Raw genomic sequence first — 18,347 nt, forward strand, 5'->3', positions numbered from 1 at the left:
ACAGATACCACAGAACAGTCAGGACAGTCACCTCAGGAATCCTGCCTCCCCTCTCCCCTGCCCAGGGAGGGTGGTGGTGATCCCAACACATGGGCCTGGCCTCACTATGTGAGTGACCCACTTAGGTCTCTCCTGGCAGCTTACAGAAGCCTCTGGAAGGAGCCTGGGAGCCATGAGGCAGCTGCTTTGCCCACTGGAGGGAGCTGAGCCTTCCCTTGCAGAAACAGATCAATAGTCTGTGTTTCTGGTGGGTGAACTGGATAAATGAGACTGAACTGACATGGCCTGATGGGTACAAACACAAACCAGAATCCAAACCCAAACCCATAAACAGGAAACAGAAAACCCAGGTACAGGACCCTAAATATTGTCAACCCGCCAAAGGGCCTGGGGAGAACAGCGAGCCTGAAATCTCCTGTTCCCACTCTAGGTAGGGGATGTCTTCTCTCTGGGGTCAGACTGGGATGGATTCGGATGGGAGGAAGACAGGCTAGAATCATCCCACCAACACTTACCCAACACCTACTATGATTCAGGCAATGTCCTAGGCCTCTTGTTAACCTGTTGCCATCGAGTCAATTCTGACTCACAGCAACCCTATAGGACAGAGTAGAACTGCCCTATAGGGTTTCCAAGGAACAGCTGGTGAATCAAACCGCCAACCTTTCGGTTAGCAGCCAGACAGAAAATACTGATAGGAAAGGGTTAAGAAAACGCTTTAATTGTTAAATTAAAATATAACTCTAAAAATATTTTAAAAAAAACAAAAAAAAGAGGCAGACAAGTAAGAACCCAGGTACAAAAAAGAGAGAAAGAACAAAGCAAAACAAATATTCAATAAACTGTACTAATAATTACATTAAGTGTTAACGCACTAAAAAAACCTCAATTAAAAGCAAAACTGAACTTTATGCTGTCTACAAGAGACACATTTTAAATAAAAGAAGAATAAATAAAGATATACTATGTAAAGTGTAAAAGCAGAAGGCTGGAGTAGCTATATTAATGTCTGTTTAAGTGGACTTCAAGACAGAGATAAAGACATTTCATGATGAGTAAGATGCCAATCTATCAGAGGCATAACAATCATAAGTGTGTATTTACCTCACAATGAAGCTTCAAAATACATAAAGGAAATATTTACAAAGCTAATTGGAGAAACAGACAACTGTACAATCATAATTGATTGAAATCTCTCTTTCAGAACTGACAGAACCAGCGGAAAAAATCAATAAGACCTAGATCAGTGGTTGTCAAAGTACAGACTGTGGATCCTGGGGGTGAGGGTGCTCCTAAGACCCTTATCAGGGGTCTGCAAAGTCAAAAGTATTTTCATAAATTCGTATGATGTTATTTTCCTTTTTCACTCAATGTCTTACAAATATACAGTGGAGGTTTACAGAGGCTACATGATGTGTGATGTCACAACAGACTGAAAGCAGAATCCAGCAGTCTTCTATTCAGCCTAACATTAAAAAGATTTGCCAAAAAAAAGTAAAGCAATGCCACTCTACTCACTAACTAAACTTTAGTATAAAAAATATAGTTCTTTTCTTTTCAACTGTACCTTATATGTTAACACTATTGAGTTTATTGTTATTTTTAAATGAAACAACCAGAGAATATACATTCTCTCCAAGTGCATGTGAGCGTATGGGAAGCATACGCTGGGCCATAAAACAAGTCTCAATAAGTTTAAAAGGACGAAGATCATACGGCGTATGTTCTCTTACCACAGTGGAATTTAATAACAAGGTGATACTGAAATCAATAAAACATAGCATCTAGAAAAAAACAAATATATATTTGGAAATTAAACAACACATTCCTAAATAGTGTGGGTAAAGACTTGCTCTCGAGAGAAATTAGAAAATATTTCCAACAGAATGAAAATCAAAATTTGTGGGATGCAGGCTAAAGCAGTGATTAGAGGGAAATTTATAGCTTTGATACATATACACATACATATCCAAACCCAACCCCATGTGAAAGGTCTAAAATCAATGACCTAAGGTTCTGCCTTAAGAAGCTAGAAAAAGAGCAGCAAAGAAATGGCAGCTTGACACCCCCTATTCTCACTAGGATAGGGTGGTACACCTCTGTGGTCAGTCTGGAGTGACCCCTTGTGGGAGGAAGATGTGCCGTGTCTCGAGACTCCTCAAATTGTACCTAGGGTTAATTTCTTCTGAGTCAATTTTTCTATCCCCACTCTCTTATCATGGGAGCCATTGGCAAGCTACAGACCTAGGAGATAGGAGAATTTTCTACTGCCACCCCTCCTCCCAGCCCTAACTCCTATCTAGGGGGGTCAGGAAGTGGCACTGCTAGAGTTCCTCCTGTCCCCATGCTGGCTCAATCAGGAGACTCCCAGCCTAAGTCCTCCCTCTGGTGAGGAAACATTTTGTCCATGTTCACATATTCATTCATTCATACATTCAGCTATTTATTAAATTAGGGAGAAAATAGTGATTAGTATAGTACAGGGATCTTATGACTTACCTCCAGTTGAGATCCAGCCCTACAACTTACAAGCAACCTAGGGCAAGTCACTTGTTCTCTTTGAACCTGTTTTACCATTTGCAAAATAGGGATAGTACAACTATGTACTTCATGCGGTCGTTGTGAGGGTTGAATCGGGTAACGCAAGAAAAAGCGTAGCACAGCGTGGCCCGCAGCAGAGCTCAATCACTGAGAGCCAGTATGCCTACCAGCTTTGGGCAAGATGCTGGCGAGATGGACACAAACCAAGCCCCTATCCTGGAGTTCACAGAGTGCTATCCACTCCCTCCTCAAACTCCCACTGGTCACACTGCACCAGCCTCACCTTGGATCCTCAGGCTCTCTTGATATTGGATAATGAAGTACTCTTGAGTCTGCTGCAGCTTCTTCAGCTCATTCTCTGTGTCCTGTGTGACCAGTCGCAACTCCTCAAATGTCTGGTTGATCTGAAGGTGTTTCTGGGACATGGCATCTACCAGGCTCCCAGCAGGAGAGCTGCACTGGAGACAGATTGGGTGGAGGTAACAGGCAGGCAGTGAGGAGGGAAGAAAACTTCAGGCCTTATGGAATGCCAATACTACAGACCCCAACCTCCAAACCTAGAGTAAGGAAGAAGGGCCATTCGAGTTCAAGGATGTTTAATTGCCAGAATTGGGGTGGAGTATGGAATGAGGGAGGACAGACAAGTGACCTGGCCGACTATGGCACCTTCGTAAAGCATAGTAGAAATTTCTATTTTAGATCTCGCCTTTAACAGAGGTATCCCAAACAGGGTCCATCTAACTCCTTTCACACAGACTAGAGTTCAACATATCCCAGGTGTCACTTGGGTTTTCCTACTAACGATGATGTCCACTCATTCCACATTCATTTGTTGACCCAATGCCAAGAACCATGCTAGGTGTTGGGGGTACAGTGGGGAATGAGGCTGTGTGAATACCTATCACCTTCTTGTGGCTGAATAAGCTGCTTCCACCAGGGAAGAGGCTGAACCTCTCACAGGCATCTTGGAGACCCCAAAATGAAGTTACAGGGGAGACATCAACAAGGCCTCCGTACCAAAGAAACCAAACCCATTGCCATCGAGTCGAATTCCAACTCATAGTGACCCTATAGGACAGAGAAGAACTGCCCTACAGAGTCTCCAAGGAGCGCCTGGTGGATTTGAACTGCCGACCTTTTGGTTAGCAGCCATAGCACTTAACCACTACACCACTAGGGTTTCCAAGGCCTCCATGGACCCAGCCATTTAAATGACCTGATCTGATCCATTCCTTCAACACCTGGCTCAGAAAGGACCAAGTTTTTAGGGAATTAACTGCTCTCAGAATGAAATCCAAACTCCTTACCACGGCCTCCACTGGTCTCACTGATTGCCTCTGCCTACCTCCACCCCCAACTCCATGCTGCCCAAGCCACACTAGCTACTTTCTGTTCTTTGAACACACAAGTATGTTCCTGCCTCGGGGCCTATTCATTTGTTATTCTATCAGTCTGGAACATTCTGGCAACAAATCTTCCTGAGGCTGGCACTTCAACTGGCACCTTTTCAGAAAGGCCTTCTATGATGGACCAATTTAAAGTAGTACTGCCCTTCTAAATGTCCATCAGGAGATGAATGGATAAGCAAAATGTGGCACTGTATATACATACAATGGAATATTACTCAGCCATAATGAGAAATGAACTTTTGATACATGCCACAACATGGATGAACCTTGAAAAAATTGTGCTAAGTGAAGTAAATCAATCACAAAAGAACAAATATTGTACGACCCCACTTACATGAAGTATCTAGAACAAGCAAATGTATAGAGACCAAAGTTTCTTACTGGTTTACTAGGGGCAAGAAGAAGGGTGAAAGGGGGTGTCATTGTTTAGGAAGCAGTGAGTATCTGCTTATGGTGATGGAAAACTTAGCAAGGATATTGGTGATGGTTGTACAACATGATTAATGTAATTGGTGTCACTAAATTGTACATGTAAAAACACTGAATTGGCAAATGTTGAGTTATATGTTTTTTACAACAATAAAAAATAAATAAAAACATTCAGAAAGAATTTTAAAGTAGTACTGTCCTTATCTGAAAGTGGGCATGTATTTGTTTACTCGTTTCTTGTCTCTCTCCCAGAATTAGGATGCGAGCTCCCTGAGTGCTAGGACCTTGTCTGGCTTGTTCGCCATTGAATCTCCAAGGCCTAGAACATCAGAGGCATTCAAGAATACTTTGAGGGCTAAGAGAAGGAATGAGTTTCCCTGACTGTGAGGACCCTTCTGCTGTAGACATGGATTTCTCAATTGAGCTGAACTCTTTTGCATGTTTACAGGTATCTTTGCGATTGTATCAACTCAAGGGTAGCCATGTCTCGGGAAGAGACCACTCTTTGTGACCTGGCCTCTGTCCCCTCTCTAGCTTTACCTAGTGGGACCCCCCTGTTGACTCTCTTCTCACTGCCTGCACTGAACTACCCCCGAGTCTTCAGATGTGATAAGATGGCTCATGCCTTCCTGCCTTCACATAACCTGCTGTTACTTTTGTTCAGACATTCCTCTCCTCAGGACAGCCCCCGCCCACCTACTCCAACCTGAGTTAGGTACTTTTTCCATATATCCCCCCACGACAGTCAATCAGTCAGATTCTCAATGAGAATGTCTCGTTGCCTGAATCCCTTTTAGGCAGGACCAGGCCTTTTACCTGTTTCTCCAGTCCTAGCCTAGCATCAGACACACTGCAGGACCTCAGTAAGTGTTTACAGAATGAGCTTTAAAATTCTTGAAATCAGTATCCATAATAATAAATAAATACTAAAAATCACCTGTACACTATCCTAAGGTCTTTACTATGTTATATCATTTTAAGAAATTCATTTAAGAAGACCAGACTTAATGGTCTGACTGAGACTGGAGGGACCCCGGAAAGCATGGCCCCCGGATTCTCTATCAGCCCAGAACTAAAACAATTTCTGAGGCCAACTCTTCAGACAGCGATTGGACATAAAAGGATACTCATGAGGAGTGCGCCTCTTAGCTCAAGTAGATACAACAGACTAAACGGGCAGCTTCTGCCTGGAGGTGAGATGGGAAGGCAGAGAGGGTTAGGAGCTGGTTGAATGGGGGAATCAGGGGTGGAAAGGAGGAGTGTGCTGTCACAGTATGGGGAGAGCAATTAGGGTCACATAACAACAAATGTATAAATTTTTGTATGGGAGACTAACTTGAAATGTAAACTTCATTTAAACAATAAGTAAATAAATAAATAAATGAAATTCATTTTGCTTTATTGCAGATAAATAGCATTTGTATCATTGTCCATGCAGATGCTGAATGCCTTTATGATTCCAGAACTTGGGGGATGAGTCCCCGTTGCCCCTCCCTGGGCCTCACTTCTCTGAGTTTGCCTGTGTTAGTTCTTCTGACACTGCCCTCCGCTCCCCTTCTGTTCACAGACACCACCACTTATTGAATGACAAATATTTTCCCCACTGATTTGTAATGTCACCTCTGACATCAATCAAGTTTCCAGATGTGTGTGTGTTTTAGGGCTCCCTCTTCTTTTCCATTGTCCTGTCTGTCTTTCCCAGGCCCACGTGGTATCTCATAACCCTATGACGTAGATACTATTATTATCCCCATCTTACAAAGGAAGAAACAGGCTCAGAGAGGTTAAGTAACCTGCCCAAATCAGACAGCTCGGAAATGGAAGAGTCTCAGATTGAACATGGACGGTCACCCCATTTCTGCATGTAATACTGCCTCTCACACTTGCCCATGTCTCCTATTTCATTGTCTCTTCTCATGCCAGTGTTTTATAGAAACAGCGTTGTGTCTGGAGAGAAGGGTGTGAGGACGGACTTCTCAACTCCTTTCCCCATACCCATGGGACACTTACATTGTTGGCTTCTCGGACCAGCCTCTGTTCATTGTACAGAATGTGCCGGATGCAGCGGACCAGCTCCATGGGGCACCGGTCGTATGTGCTCTGAAAGAATCCAACAGCAGCCACCAGTGACCACCCTCTGCTCCAGCCATGCCATCCAGTGCCATGCCCACCCCTTCCTCTCCTCCAGCCCCCACCTCAGTCGTCCCCAGGAAGCCTCAGGAACTGTCACCAGACACCTCTCATCTCTCTTTGACTCGACTTCCCCTCCCTGGTCCTCATGTTTGATCTGCAGTGAATTAGAAACCCACAGCTTACAAAGCACTTCCAATCTACCAACCTCTTTGACTCTCACAGCATATTAACTCCATGACATAAGCAGAAATTATTACGCCCATTTCACAGATGGGAAAACTGATGCTCACAGAGGTTAAGTACTTGTCCAGAGGCAAACAAGTGAGCAAGTACTTGACTCAAGATTGAGACTTAGGGCATCTAATGCCAAAGTCAAGGTACTTTCCACTATATCCCTGCTCCTGGTTCCTAATTTGCTCCACCCATCCCAAGTTTCTCTTGTTTCCTCCTTCTTCTGGGATGGATTTTTTTAGTTCCCGGGGACCCTGCTGCTTGTATTTAAGAAAGGTTCTCTAAGAAATACAAGTGAGTTTCAGTAAATGCTTGATTACGATTACCACCCACACCCCTTTCCTACTTCCACAAAAACTCCTTCTCCTTCCTCTCCCCCCTTCCCCCATGTGAAGGAAAAACTACGTCCTACATCTGAACTCTCCATTCAAGGCCCTTTTATCCAGCTCTTGCCTTCAGGACAGCTCTGCTCATCTCCCACTCCAGTTCAGCAGCTCTCCCAGGTTTAAAAGAACCCCAAGAGGGGTGTCTGGTTGCCTTATTCTCTCATTTCCAGAATCTGCCAGTCTTCCTCCATCAGAGGAATCCTGACTTAGTCTACCTCCACCCCTTCTGCTGTCACTGAAGATACTTCCTTCACTTGATCTGTCCATCATGCCATTCCATCCATCTCCCTTCTCTTGGGACAAACACCCAACACCCCTTGCTTTGTGATATGGTAAAGGAATCTGACAGGTCTGATTTAGAAAGAGGGGGTGGGGGAAATTGAAGCACTGAAAAGTTGACGATAAGCTCAGGGTCACATTGTGAGTCAGTGGCCAGGCCAGGAAAAAAACCCAGGGGTTCTGATGCTGGAAGGAGAAGGCAGACAGACGCTGTCTCCCTACAGATGGCTAGTGCTCACACCCACCTGGAGCTGTGTGGCATAGTGCCCCAGCTTGATCTTCAGTAAAAACCCATCTTCCCCCACTTGGTGCTCGGCCTTCTTCTGCAGCTCCTGCACCAGGCCTTCCAGGAGCTGGGTGGCCTGGGCTCGGTCCTGGGGATTGTCCAGGTCGATGGCATCCCTTGGGGCAGGACAGGGGAAAGAAGCCTACAATGGCACCTGCTTGGGCAAGGAGGTGGGGCACCAAGAAAGGTATGGAAATCCCAGGCTTGTGACTAAGGGCACTCCAGGGCCCACAAGACTTGCTCCTGGTAGTTCCACAGGCATCAGAGTCTAGAAACATCCCCTCTCCCCTCTGCATTTCCCTGTTCCCCTTTCCCAGGGACACCACCCCTTTTGCGCAGTGAGGGACAGACTGGAGCAGAATCACACCAGTCTACAAAGAGAAGAGGCAGAGGCCAAGGGGCCTGGATGGCAGGGACTGCAGAGGAAGGTGCAGGGCTGGGGGCACCTACCACGGCTGGCTCTCAATCCACTGCGCCAAGTAGTGGCGGACCTCGATGGGGAAGTGCTGCCCATAGAGCACCTGCATCTGGCGCAGCGCATCTCCCTGCAGCTGCTGGGCCTGGATCCAGCCCGCCATGGCCGTTCACCTAGGGCAAGTGGAGGGCTGAAGAGACGTCTCCTCTGCAGAGGCTAAGAGTTGGGCCTCCCCGGGCCTGGCCGTGCCCACCCGTCCCTGGACCGCAGTCAGGCCAAGCCCCTCCCCTCCCACAGACACGCTTTCCTGTGCGGGAAGAAAGATGGTGGGGAGGGGAAGGCCGCCCTACCCTCCAAGAAGGAACCCGCTGAGGCTTGGGGAGGGGCTCTTGAGAGTCAGGTGCCCTCCCCCTCTTCCTCTCCCCTCACCCCACCGGGGCTTCCCCACGGGGGGACCGCCAGAAACTGAAAGAGAAACACGGCAGCGGGGCCCAGGCCCTCGGGAGGGCTCCAAGAATTTCCCCCCACCCTGCCTTGGACTCTGGGTCCCAATTTCTGGGAAAGGGGTAGTCCAGTCCCAGTTTGGGCAGCGCCAGCGACTACTCTCACTCGACGGCTGGGTCCCCGCGGGCATGTGGCTGGGGTTGTTAAGGAGAGACAGTTGGGCGGCCGGACGCTCCGCCCTCGGCTGCGCCCCCCAGCTGCGCCCCCCAGCTGCGCCCCAGCGTCACCGGTCTAGCCCGACAGCACCCCCTCCTCACTGCGGGCGAGGCCCCCTCCTTCCATCCTCTCCCCTCGTCCGCGGTGTGCGCTGCGCCGAAGCTCCTTCTCATTCAGGGACTGTTCCCTGCCTCCGCCCATCTGGCCCTGGGGTCCCAGGGCAGGGGACTCGGGCAGGAGGCGCGCGCCCTTCTCTGCGCGCGCCGCCCGGGACGCGCGGCCCGGGACGCGCTGCAGTGCCACCCACCCACCTGATCGGGCAGAGCCGTCTGGCGGCGAATCCGGCTCTCCGCCCGCTACTGTCGCTCCGGCCCGAGCTCCTGGCGGCGGCGGCGGTGGCGGCTGTTACTACAGGAAGGAGCGGAGAGCAGCGATTTCCTCCTCAAAGGTCAGCTGCCTCCGATAGACCATACACAGAGCGCGAGCTCTCCCCAACTCCCCCTCCCTGCTGCCTAGCTCCCTCCCCGCCTCCGCCCTCGGTTGCTGGCTTCCCGGCGAGTGCCCAGCGGCGGCTGTGGCCGGGCCCCGGGCGGCGAGGCGTGGCGGCGCCGCGCGTGGGGCAGCCCCGACGGCGGGGTCCCCCGGGAGTCCCAGCCAGCCCTTGCCTGCGGCTCCGCGGAAGCGTCCCGAAATGGTGGCGGGCAAGAGGCGCTGGAGTGGCCGCTGGGGGCTGAGGGGTAGGGTTGGAAAACCCCGGGCCCTGGAAATCCCAAACCAGGGCCTCAGTTTTCTCATCTGTGAAGAGGGAGGCGGGAAGGGCTGGACAAGCTAGAGATGCCTTCCAGCTCTGGCGTTTTGTCATTTTTTGAGTCTCTAGATTAAAAAAATAAGTGAGTGTGTGTATGTTTATGTGCGTTGGGGGCACAGCTTTTGTGAACTCAGAGGCAGAGCCTAGCAAGGGGAAGGACTGGGGATTCCAGAGAAGCAGAGTTCACCACCACCACCTCCTTCCATTACTCCCACCACCGTCGACTCATTCGCTGTAGTAGGAACGGGAAAGAACCTTAACATTCATGTTTCAAGACCCCCAAAATTTGCAGATAAGAAATTGAAGTCCAGACAGGGGAAGGGTCTTGCCCAGGGCCACACAGCAAGACCTAGTCCCCCCTGACTATGGTCCGTAAATTGTCCTGCCCCTCCACTCACTCCTGCCCAGTCACACTGAGACTGGTCCTTACCTTCAGAAAAGTCCGGGGAGGGATTGCCTTGAATCCCGCCCACAGTCCTTACAGCCTCCTGTAGACCCTGCTACAGCAGCAAACACCCTCCCAAGTACCTTGCCTGGCTCACAACCCCGCCCCCTCTGAGAGCCCCCCAACAGGACTCTCTGGGTTAGGTAAGGCCAAACTGGAAACCTTCCATTCCCTTTGCCCAGCTTTCCTCTCCTCTGGGCCTCCCCTCTGTCTGGCAGCTGGTATTGGCAGCACCAAGAGAGGGTCCAGCCTCGCTGCCCACTCACAGCACAGCTGGGCCAAGGCTGCATGTCCTCGGGGGCTCGTTCTCATCTGCCTCTCTCTCTCCCTCCCTCCCAAATCCTTTCCTAAATCTGCCCTTTTTTCTCCCTTCCCAGCTCTCCTGTGCCCCCTTACCCCTCCCTAACCCCATCATTATCTCCCCCATTTTCACTCTTTTTACTTCAAAGAAACACTGGAGTTTAAAGCTGAAGAAGGTGAAATGTCTGGGTCCCATCCCCACCCCCCTTTTTTTCCATGTTTGGCAAGGTCACAAGGAAGGGAATTGAAAACTCTAAGGGGATGCGTGGAGGACTGGGGAAACCTGACCCCACAGATGTTCCAGGGGAACCCTAGGGAGGAGAAATCACAATCCCCTCCTTCCTCCTTGCTCTGTGCAATGTGCAGGCAGGATCAGACACACGCAGCTGGTTGTCCTTCGTTTAGTGTCTCCCCCTCTTGCTTTGACTCTTTCTCTCTCTCTAGGCCTCTGTTTGGTTCTGTCTGGGCTTCTCTCTATTTCTTTGTGTCTCCGTTCTCACTTTGAGGAGCAGTGGGGAGGGAAAGGAGTTTTGGAGCCTTCCCAGGACCAGCAAAGGCCACCCAAGGGAGTGGGGGAGGGGAGGACATCAGAGTTGGGTTGGGGGCAGAGGTGACTGTGGTCATGGCTTGGGATAGCACAACTACCCGGAAATGTCAAATTTGGGGTTTCTTTCTGTTTTCAGTCCCCTGGTTTGGTCTCTGCTATTTCCCACCACAAAGCACCTGGTGGTTTTAGGGGCCCATGCTGTGAAGGAGAAAACTGAGGCCAGGGTTGGGGTTCAGGAAGATCAGAAAGTGCTTAGGGTCTGGACTAAGCTGGGGTCCCAGGCTGGCCTCCTGGCCCCTAACTGCCCCTCACCCCCAATTCTAAGTCACAACATTAGGTGGAAAGTAAGGAAGGATTAAAAAATCTTATGGGAATACTTCACCAAAAAAACCCGGGCCATATTTTATTAGGAATAATAACAGTCCCCAGCTTAGTCTGTACTTAGCACACTGTACACATATCCTGAACTGAATTATGGCATATTCATGTACAAACATGGTTGTACGCTTCCACTCAAGGAATCCTTACGACAGCCTTGGAGGTAGGCAGGGCCAGAATCATCCCCTTTGCTTAGCCCAGGAAAGAGGCTTGTCCAAAGCCATCTGACCAGTAAGTGCCGCCAGGATCCCTGTTGCCTGGCCCTGTGGTCAGGGTCCCAGTACAGCCATTCCATCTCCCCCGACCCCAGCACACACTTGCAGGATGAGGATGTCTCCTCTGGTGGGGCCAGCCCATAACTGTTGTGTGGTGCAGAGCATGGCACCTCCATCCCCATGCCAGCCCATGCCCCTACTCTGTTGAATAGAGGCCTTATGTGGAGGTAGGTTCAGTTTATGAAAGAAGAAAAGCATTGTCCCCAGTCCCCTGCCTTGCCACTGGGGACCAGGTTAGCCGTGAAGGCCCCTGCCGATGCCCCCATCCTGGGAAGAACAGATTGAGGTCACCTTGACCTGACCATCCCTGAGGATGGGGAGGTGGTACAGAGATGCCTTTGTTTCCTCTGCTCCAAGTCCTTTCTTTAAGGAAAGCTCCTGTTGCGTGGGAGGCAGGGGGAGGTGGGGTGAGGGTGAAGGGCCTTCCCAGGAAAGCTAGAGGCATTCCAGGAAGTAGCTCTGCGCCCAGGCAGAGCGGGGAGAGCTGAAACCTTTGGGCTTTTAAACATCCTGCTTCACCCCACCTTGTCTCTGCTTAGCTAGCCCACCTCCACTCCAGCCCCATCCCCAAGGCTCTTAGAAGTGGGGGCCACCGGCCCCTTCTCAGCATACACCCCACCTCTGAGACCATGTCCCTGTCTCTCCCCAGCCTCCTCACCCTGGGACCTCCCCATAGAAGTACTGCCCCCATTCTTGTCCATGAAGACAGATGGGAACCTAAGGAGGGTGTGTGTGTGCATGGTGAGGAATTTGGTGTGAATTTGGACAAGGGTGAGGAACTGCTGGGTCCCGGTGAAGCCTGGTCTGCCTTTTTGCCTCCATCCCCTGTCCACCATCACTCTTCAGGAAAGCGAATTTACAGTGAAGTCTCCAAGAGAAGGCAAGGCTATCCCGCCTGAGGCATATTGACTGTCTTCTGTTTCTGGGAAGAGTATGGCGAGGGGGGCAGGACTGGACAATGTGGGTGGAAGGGGGAAATCCTGCCTTCCTTTGCCCAGCTGCCCTGCCCAACTGCCTTCGGGGAGAGGGACGCAGCCCAGCTCTCTCTGGACAAGGAGGGGGGCTGCAGGGTCTGTGCTCCCCAGCAAGGGAGCAGGGGGGCTGCCCTTTGCACATGCTCCTCATAGAGGAAACGTAAGCCACTGGATGGAGCTGGGCCGCTGAGTGGGGCTAGGGCTGTCCTGAGCAGCCCAGGGTTAGGTCTGCTTCTCATCCGGGTTCATGATGACTATCAGGCCCCTCTTCCCGCTGAGCTAGTTTCTCCTTCTTCCAGCCCAACAAGAACTCTTTTGTGCCTCAGCCAGCCCTGTACCCAACCTCGAGCCCTCTGGGGGTTGTATGGGAGGGGGCTGTGCATCTCCCTCCCCGCCACCCCCTACAACTCTCCCATTTGCCTTTGTTATGGTTGGAGGGGGCTCCTCTCCCTGTCTGTTTCTCATTGTTCCTGGTTTCTTAAGCACGTAGACCCACCCACATCTTCCCTTCTTGCCGCCATGCTCCAAGCCTCATAAAGGGTGCCCTAGCCCCAGGAGCAAGTGGGCGATATAAAGTTGAAAAGAAGAACTGGCTAATGCCCCAGTCCCTCCTCTCTGGTTACTGGCTTGGTCTTCATTCCCTGCTGGGATCAGCGCCAAGCACAGGCCTTCCCTTCACTCCACGCTTCAGCCCTGTAGTTGCCTCAATACTCTGACCTCCCTCAACCCCAAGTCCTTGCCTCCCGTGTTCCACCTCCCTGGCATGCCATTCCTCCCTTGGCCACCTGGTGCAAACCTCCTCCTCTTTATAGAGTCAGTGTGGTAGAGAAGAAAACACAAAGGCTTTGGAGTCATAAAGTTCTGGTGCAAACTCTGGCTTCGCCTTGAACTAGCTCTGTGAACTTGGGCATGTGTGCCTGCCTCTCTGAGCCTCCTTTGTAAAAGGAGGACAAGAACTACCTCCTAGGGTTGCTGCTAAGACTCAGTCATAGTGCCCAGCACGTGGTAAGTGCTGAGGGACCTTGGCCGGTAAGAGTCAGGCATTTTCTCCTCTGTGCTTCTATAGCCCCTCAATCCTACCTGTATCACAGACCTCTTTTTATCACTCTAATTGCCAAGAGGGCTGTCTCTCACTGCTTGGTTCATAATAGAGGTTTTATAAATACTTGTTGGATTAATGACTATCCCTAAAACAGCACAGGGCTTCCCCCAGCTCTGATAGTCCAGGGGTCTCCTTGCACTAGTGCAGCTCCCAGTCCCGTTCTTACCCTGACCCATAGCACCCAGAAGGCTCTCTCCTCTGCCCGCCCTGGTCTCTGCCTGCTCTAGTCCTGCTGACCTGCTGTCCTGCCCATGGCACCGCAGTAGCTTCATCTTAGCTTGGCACTAGGTAGACTTTTGAGCTCTTCGCTTGCTCTGCATCAGCCCCACCCCTTCTGGATAGAGCAGCATTGCCCCAGGACTCTAGGTAGAGAGGGCACGGTGACCCTGTCCCCAGAGGCAGGTGAGGGCCCTTGGACTTTCCAGAGAGCCATCCCCTTAGCTCTGGCTGGAAGGGAGCCCAGACAGATGAGGCACACAGGAGCAACACGGGCAGTGTGTGAGAATCTCCAGGTGGCGAGTCCTGAAAAGACCTGCACAGCCATCTCGAACACCACCTCCCCTGGAAGCCCAGCTCCCTGCTGGCCCAGCAGCTGGCTGAGGCTGGGCTGAGGAAAAGAAACAGAAAATGCCCGTTTATCGAGTGCCTTCCACAAGCCAGGCACGGTGCTTTGCTGCTTTCACAAACACACTCTCTCTACTTTTCCTTTTAAATGTTTTCATTTTACGAATGCTTTCATGGAGCCCTGGTGGCCCAGTGGTTAAGGCCCTGGTGGCCCAGCGTTTAGCTGCTAACCAAAAGGTTGGCAGTTCAAATCCACCAGCCGCTCCTTGGAAACCCTGTGGGGAAGTTCTACTCTGTCGTATAGGGTCGCTATGAGTCAGAATCGACTTGACAGCAATGGGTGAATGCTTTCATAGGTAGTGGCCCAGTGGTTAAGCACTCGGCTGTTAACTAAAAGATCGGTGGTTTGAACCCACTAGCCGCTCCGCAGAGGAAAGATGTGGCAGTTTGCTTCCGTAAAGATTTACAGCCTTGGAAGCCCAAAGGGGCAGTTCTGGACTATCCTATAGGATCACTATGAGTCGGAATCAACTCAGTGGCAATGGGTTTTGGGTTTACATACACATGGTACAAAATTCAAAAGATAAGAAGGCTATACAATGAAAAGCTAGTCTCCCCTTTTCTGTCCCTCGGATCCCCTTTGCAGGGGCAAACCGCAGTTACTAGGTTTTGCATATACTTCCAGAAAGATTTATGCGTTTACAAATATGTACTTTGCATTTACAGATATATACTATGCCTCCTAGCTATGACTTAATGCAGAGGGGAAACTGAGTCCCCCAGAGAAGTTAACTACTTTGCTGGTAAGTTGGCAAAGCTGGGATTTGGAACCAGATCTAACTGTAAAACTTGGCTCTTTTCACAGCGCCCACGCTCTGGCAGAAGTCAGCCCTGGCACCAGCAGAGCCCCTCCCAAACCATTGGCTGGGACAAACCTCTATTCCAAGGCCCTGGAGATCTGAGGTCTCTGCCTTCCTGCTTGCTGAGTGTCCTCTGCCTCCTCCCGGTGACTCCAGGGGCCTGTACTGACTTACCAGGGAGGAATCATCCCCATGGGCAACAGGGAAGGGCCCCCTCAAGTGCTGCTTCTTGGCTAATGTGTGGCTGGTGGTCCCCTGGGCCAAACTAATTCTTGGGATTCAGAGGGAGGCAAACCATATGAGTGGAGTGCGGGACTCTGGCTAGAGAGGATAGTGGTTGTGGTTTCAATTACGTTCCCAGAAAATGGACGCCTGATCTCCCTGACTGGGCATTCATGAGGGAGGATGTGAAGTGGGCGACCTGCTCTCTGTCGTTGTTGTTGTGTGCCGTCAAGTCAATTCCGACTCATAGTGACCCTATAGGGCAGAGTAGAACTGCCCCATAGGGTTTCCAAGGAGTGACTGGTGGATTTGAACTGCCAGCCTTTTGGCTAGCAGCCTGAGTTCTTAACCAGTATGTGTGAGAGCTGTGTATTTGTAGCTGTGTGTTTGTCCCTGAAAGGGAGGGCAGGAGGCTGGAGTCAGTCCCTGCTTCGGGGTGGGTGGGGGGTCTAATGTTTGGACAAGGGTGGCATACTAGACTTCCAGGCTCTCCTCTCAAGCCTCTTTCTCTCCTGGGTTAGGCCAGGGTGGACTAGGAGATGAGGCTGACTATTTTTCCAGGAGATACTTCTGCATCTCTAGGCATCTCTTTGGGACCTTTCTGTCTGGCTCCTCTGTGGAATCTTTCTGGATCCCAGCTTCCTGTGCAATTTCTTTCCCTCTAGGGCTCCTTCTGTCTCAGTCTGGTGTCCTCTCAACTCAGGGGAATACATCCCTGAGGCCCAGGAGGAGGGGGTCTCGCCCCATTTGAATTGTCAAGCAGGGAGAGGTGTGTTGGACCTTCCTTCCTGTCTCAGGTTGTTTTTCTGAGGTAGTCATCCAGAACATTCCATCTTTCGTGTCTGTGCACACAGCCAGCCAGGTCTAGCTTGATGCCTAGTGATCAGTCAGAGATGTACAACGAGAGGCAAGAATAAAGAGGCGCCAAGGCACTGTCTACCTGCCCCCACCCTCTAGGGCATTCAAACTAGCACCCCTGCAGCTGGCGGGCTCATTGTCAGCCAGGGTACTGAACTGAGTCCCCAAATTGGGCAGTCCTAGGAAGGGGGGTGGCACAGTGGTTAAGAACATGGCTGCTAACCAAGAGGTCAGCAGTTCGAATCCTCTAGCCACTCCTTGAAAACACTATGGGGCGGTTCTACTCTGTAGTATAGGGTCGCTATGAGTTAGAATCAATTCAACATCAACGGGTTAGGAAGGGGGTGGGACGTAAGTCTTAGCCACTGATTTACGATGTTTGAAGCACTTTATGTGCATTAACTAAATTCCCACAACAACGCTATGAGGTAGGTCCTATTGTTATTACCATATTACGCGAGGAACTTGAGGCAGAAAACTTGCTCAACGTCACACAGCTCCAGGAATTGACAGGGAGTCTGGTTTTAGACTGTACTTTTAATTACTACACAATCCTTCTGGTTTCCATTTTTTGCTTCTCTAGAGTGTGGTGTTCATTCCACAAATATTTACCGGGTGTCTGCTCTGGATTGGGTATAAGGTGGGGGGATTTAAAGGTGAATGGGATATGTGTCTGCTCTTGGCGGTAGACAGACATGTAAACAACAACTTGCCCTTCGACAGGAGAGGTGCCATAATAGAGGTGTGAACAACGTGTCGTGGTAAACAGATTAGTGGTCCTGAGACACCATGTGTTCTTTTTTTCTAGGCAAGGATAAAGAGTATAAGGTGTAGAGTATAGAGTTTCACACTACCTGGAGCAAGTGTCATAGAAAGGCAGGCAGTGGGAGGGCATGAGGACGTTCCAGGCAGAGGGAACAGCATGTGCATAGGTATGAAGGCATAAAAGAAAGAGAAGTGTGGTGTGCCGAAGTGTCAGAACATCATGGACAGTGACTGTCAGAGGGGTTGTCAGAGAGCTCAGGGCTGGTGCTTCATCCACCTTCCTGCTCCAGCTTCCAAGCTCTCCCTGTCTATTCTATGCAGGTCACTATGCCAGGTGTTGGCCTGGAGCATGGGCTAGGAGCAGTAGCCCGGGTGGGGGAAGAACTTCGCGATCAGCTGCAGACACAAAGACCTTTGTGGCCGGAGTTATTCTGAAAAAGTGAAGGAAAGAGTTCTGGGAAGAGCTGCCAAAGGATTGTGGGAGAACTTGGTCTCTGCAAATTTTGGTCATCTCCGGACATGAAGATTAGCAACTGGACGACCTCTAGGTGACTGTAGGGAAGGGGCACTCTATGTGTATGTGTTTGTGTGTGTGTTGGGGGGTCCTTCTTTCCCTTTTGCCCCCCTGCAGCTGGGCTTCTGGAGATCTAATATACCTTGCTTTGGTACTGGCCCTTGGAGGGTTGCCAGGGAAACCGTTGGCCAGCTCCAGAGATGTAGCCAGAGGGGAGGAGAGTGGTTGACTCAGGCTTGCCTTCTCATACACCACACCCCCTTCCCATTACATGGAGAAGGGTCTCAGAGACCCTCTTCTCCTGGATCCTACAGAAGTGATCCTGCTTATTCTTCCTTCTCTGGAAGGAAGCCCCTTCTGCAGCTCTGACTGGTGGGAGCTAACCAGACTCCCCATGGGGGGAAATGGCCTCAGACGCCCCTGCCCTCCATAGAGACACCCTGGAACAGTGAGGGGATCCAGCGAGCCGGGCGAATTTAAACTCCTGCGGTGCCTATTCCCAAGTGGGAAGCGGCAGGAGCCCTGGTTGAGACGTCCTCCTGGGAGCAAACCCGGGGTAATTATTGATCAGGGCAGCAGTGGACTTATGACTTCGGCCAGGGAGGGAAAGGACCCGGAACGCCGGCCTCGGCCGCGGGGGAGGAAGGTGGGCGGGCCGCGGAGGGGGGCCAATCACCACCACCGCCACAGTCGGGCCGAGCCCTGCTAGTGGTGGTCGACCCTACCCAAACAAAGCAACATGTGCTCGCGACGCGGGGTCCGGCTGCGGAGCCGAGTAGGGAAGCCACCCAACCACCGTGCAAAGAGGCTACGCGCGGCGACGGCCCACCCCAGGGCGCCGCCACCCCGGGTGCGCGGAGGGGCTTCCGGGTCCCGACTCAGGAGGGAAACCAAGGGGGCGCGGGGGCTTGCGAGGGGTTCGCGAGCGCGCGCCGGGCGGAACCAGGAAGCGGCGCGCGCCGGCGC

The 18,347-nt window shown here is 51.1% G+C and overlaps 1 protein-coding gene across 3 annotated transcripts in view; it reads right to left on the reverse strand.

Moving 5' to 3' along the window:
- The window catches only part of LOC101343407 (signal transducer and activator of transcription 5A), a 22,704-nt gene extending 12,928 nt beyond the window's left edge, over positions 1-9,776 (reverse strand). For 2 of the 3 annotated variants that reach the window (XM_004390301.2, XM_023725229.1), the window contains exons 1-5: positions 9,081-9,186; positions 8,145-8,282; positions 7,654-7,810; positions 6,390-6,479; positions 2,825-2,999 (exon numbers count right to left, since the gene is read on the reverse strand). In XM_004390301.2, the coding sequence (XP_004390358.1) occupies positions 2,825-2,999; positions 6,390-6,479; positions 7,654-7,810; positions 8,145-8,272 (550 nt within the window). In that variant the 5' untranslated portion in view covers positions 8,273-8,282; positions 9,081-9,186. Of the gene's footprint in view, positions 1-2,824; positions 3,000-6,389; positions 6,480-7,653; positions 7,811-8,144; positions 8,283-9,080 lie in introns of all 3 variants that reach the window. The other variant, XM_004390302.2, reaches the window with a different exon arrangement.
- Between the last annotated feature and the right edge of the window lie 8,571 nt (positions 9,777-18,347).

Source organism: Trichechus manatus, unplaced genomic scaffold (genome assembly GCF_000243295.1).
Source record: "Trichechus manatus latirostris isolate Lorelei unplaced genomic scaffold, TriManLat1.0 scaffold00294, whole genome shotgun sequence".
Taxonomy (NCBI): Eukaryota; Metazoa; Chordata; class Mammalia; order Sirenia; family Trichechidae; genus Trichechus; species Trichechus manatus.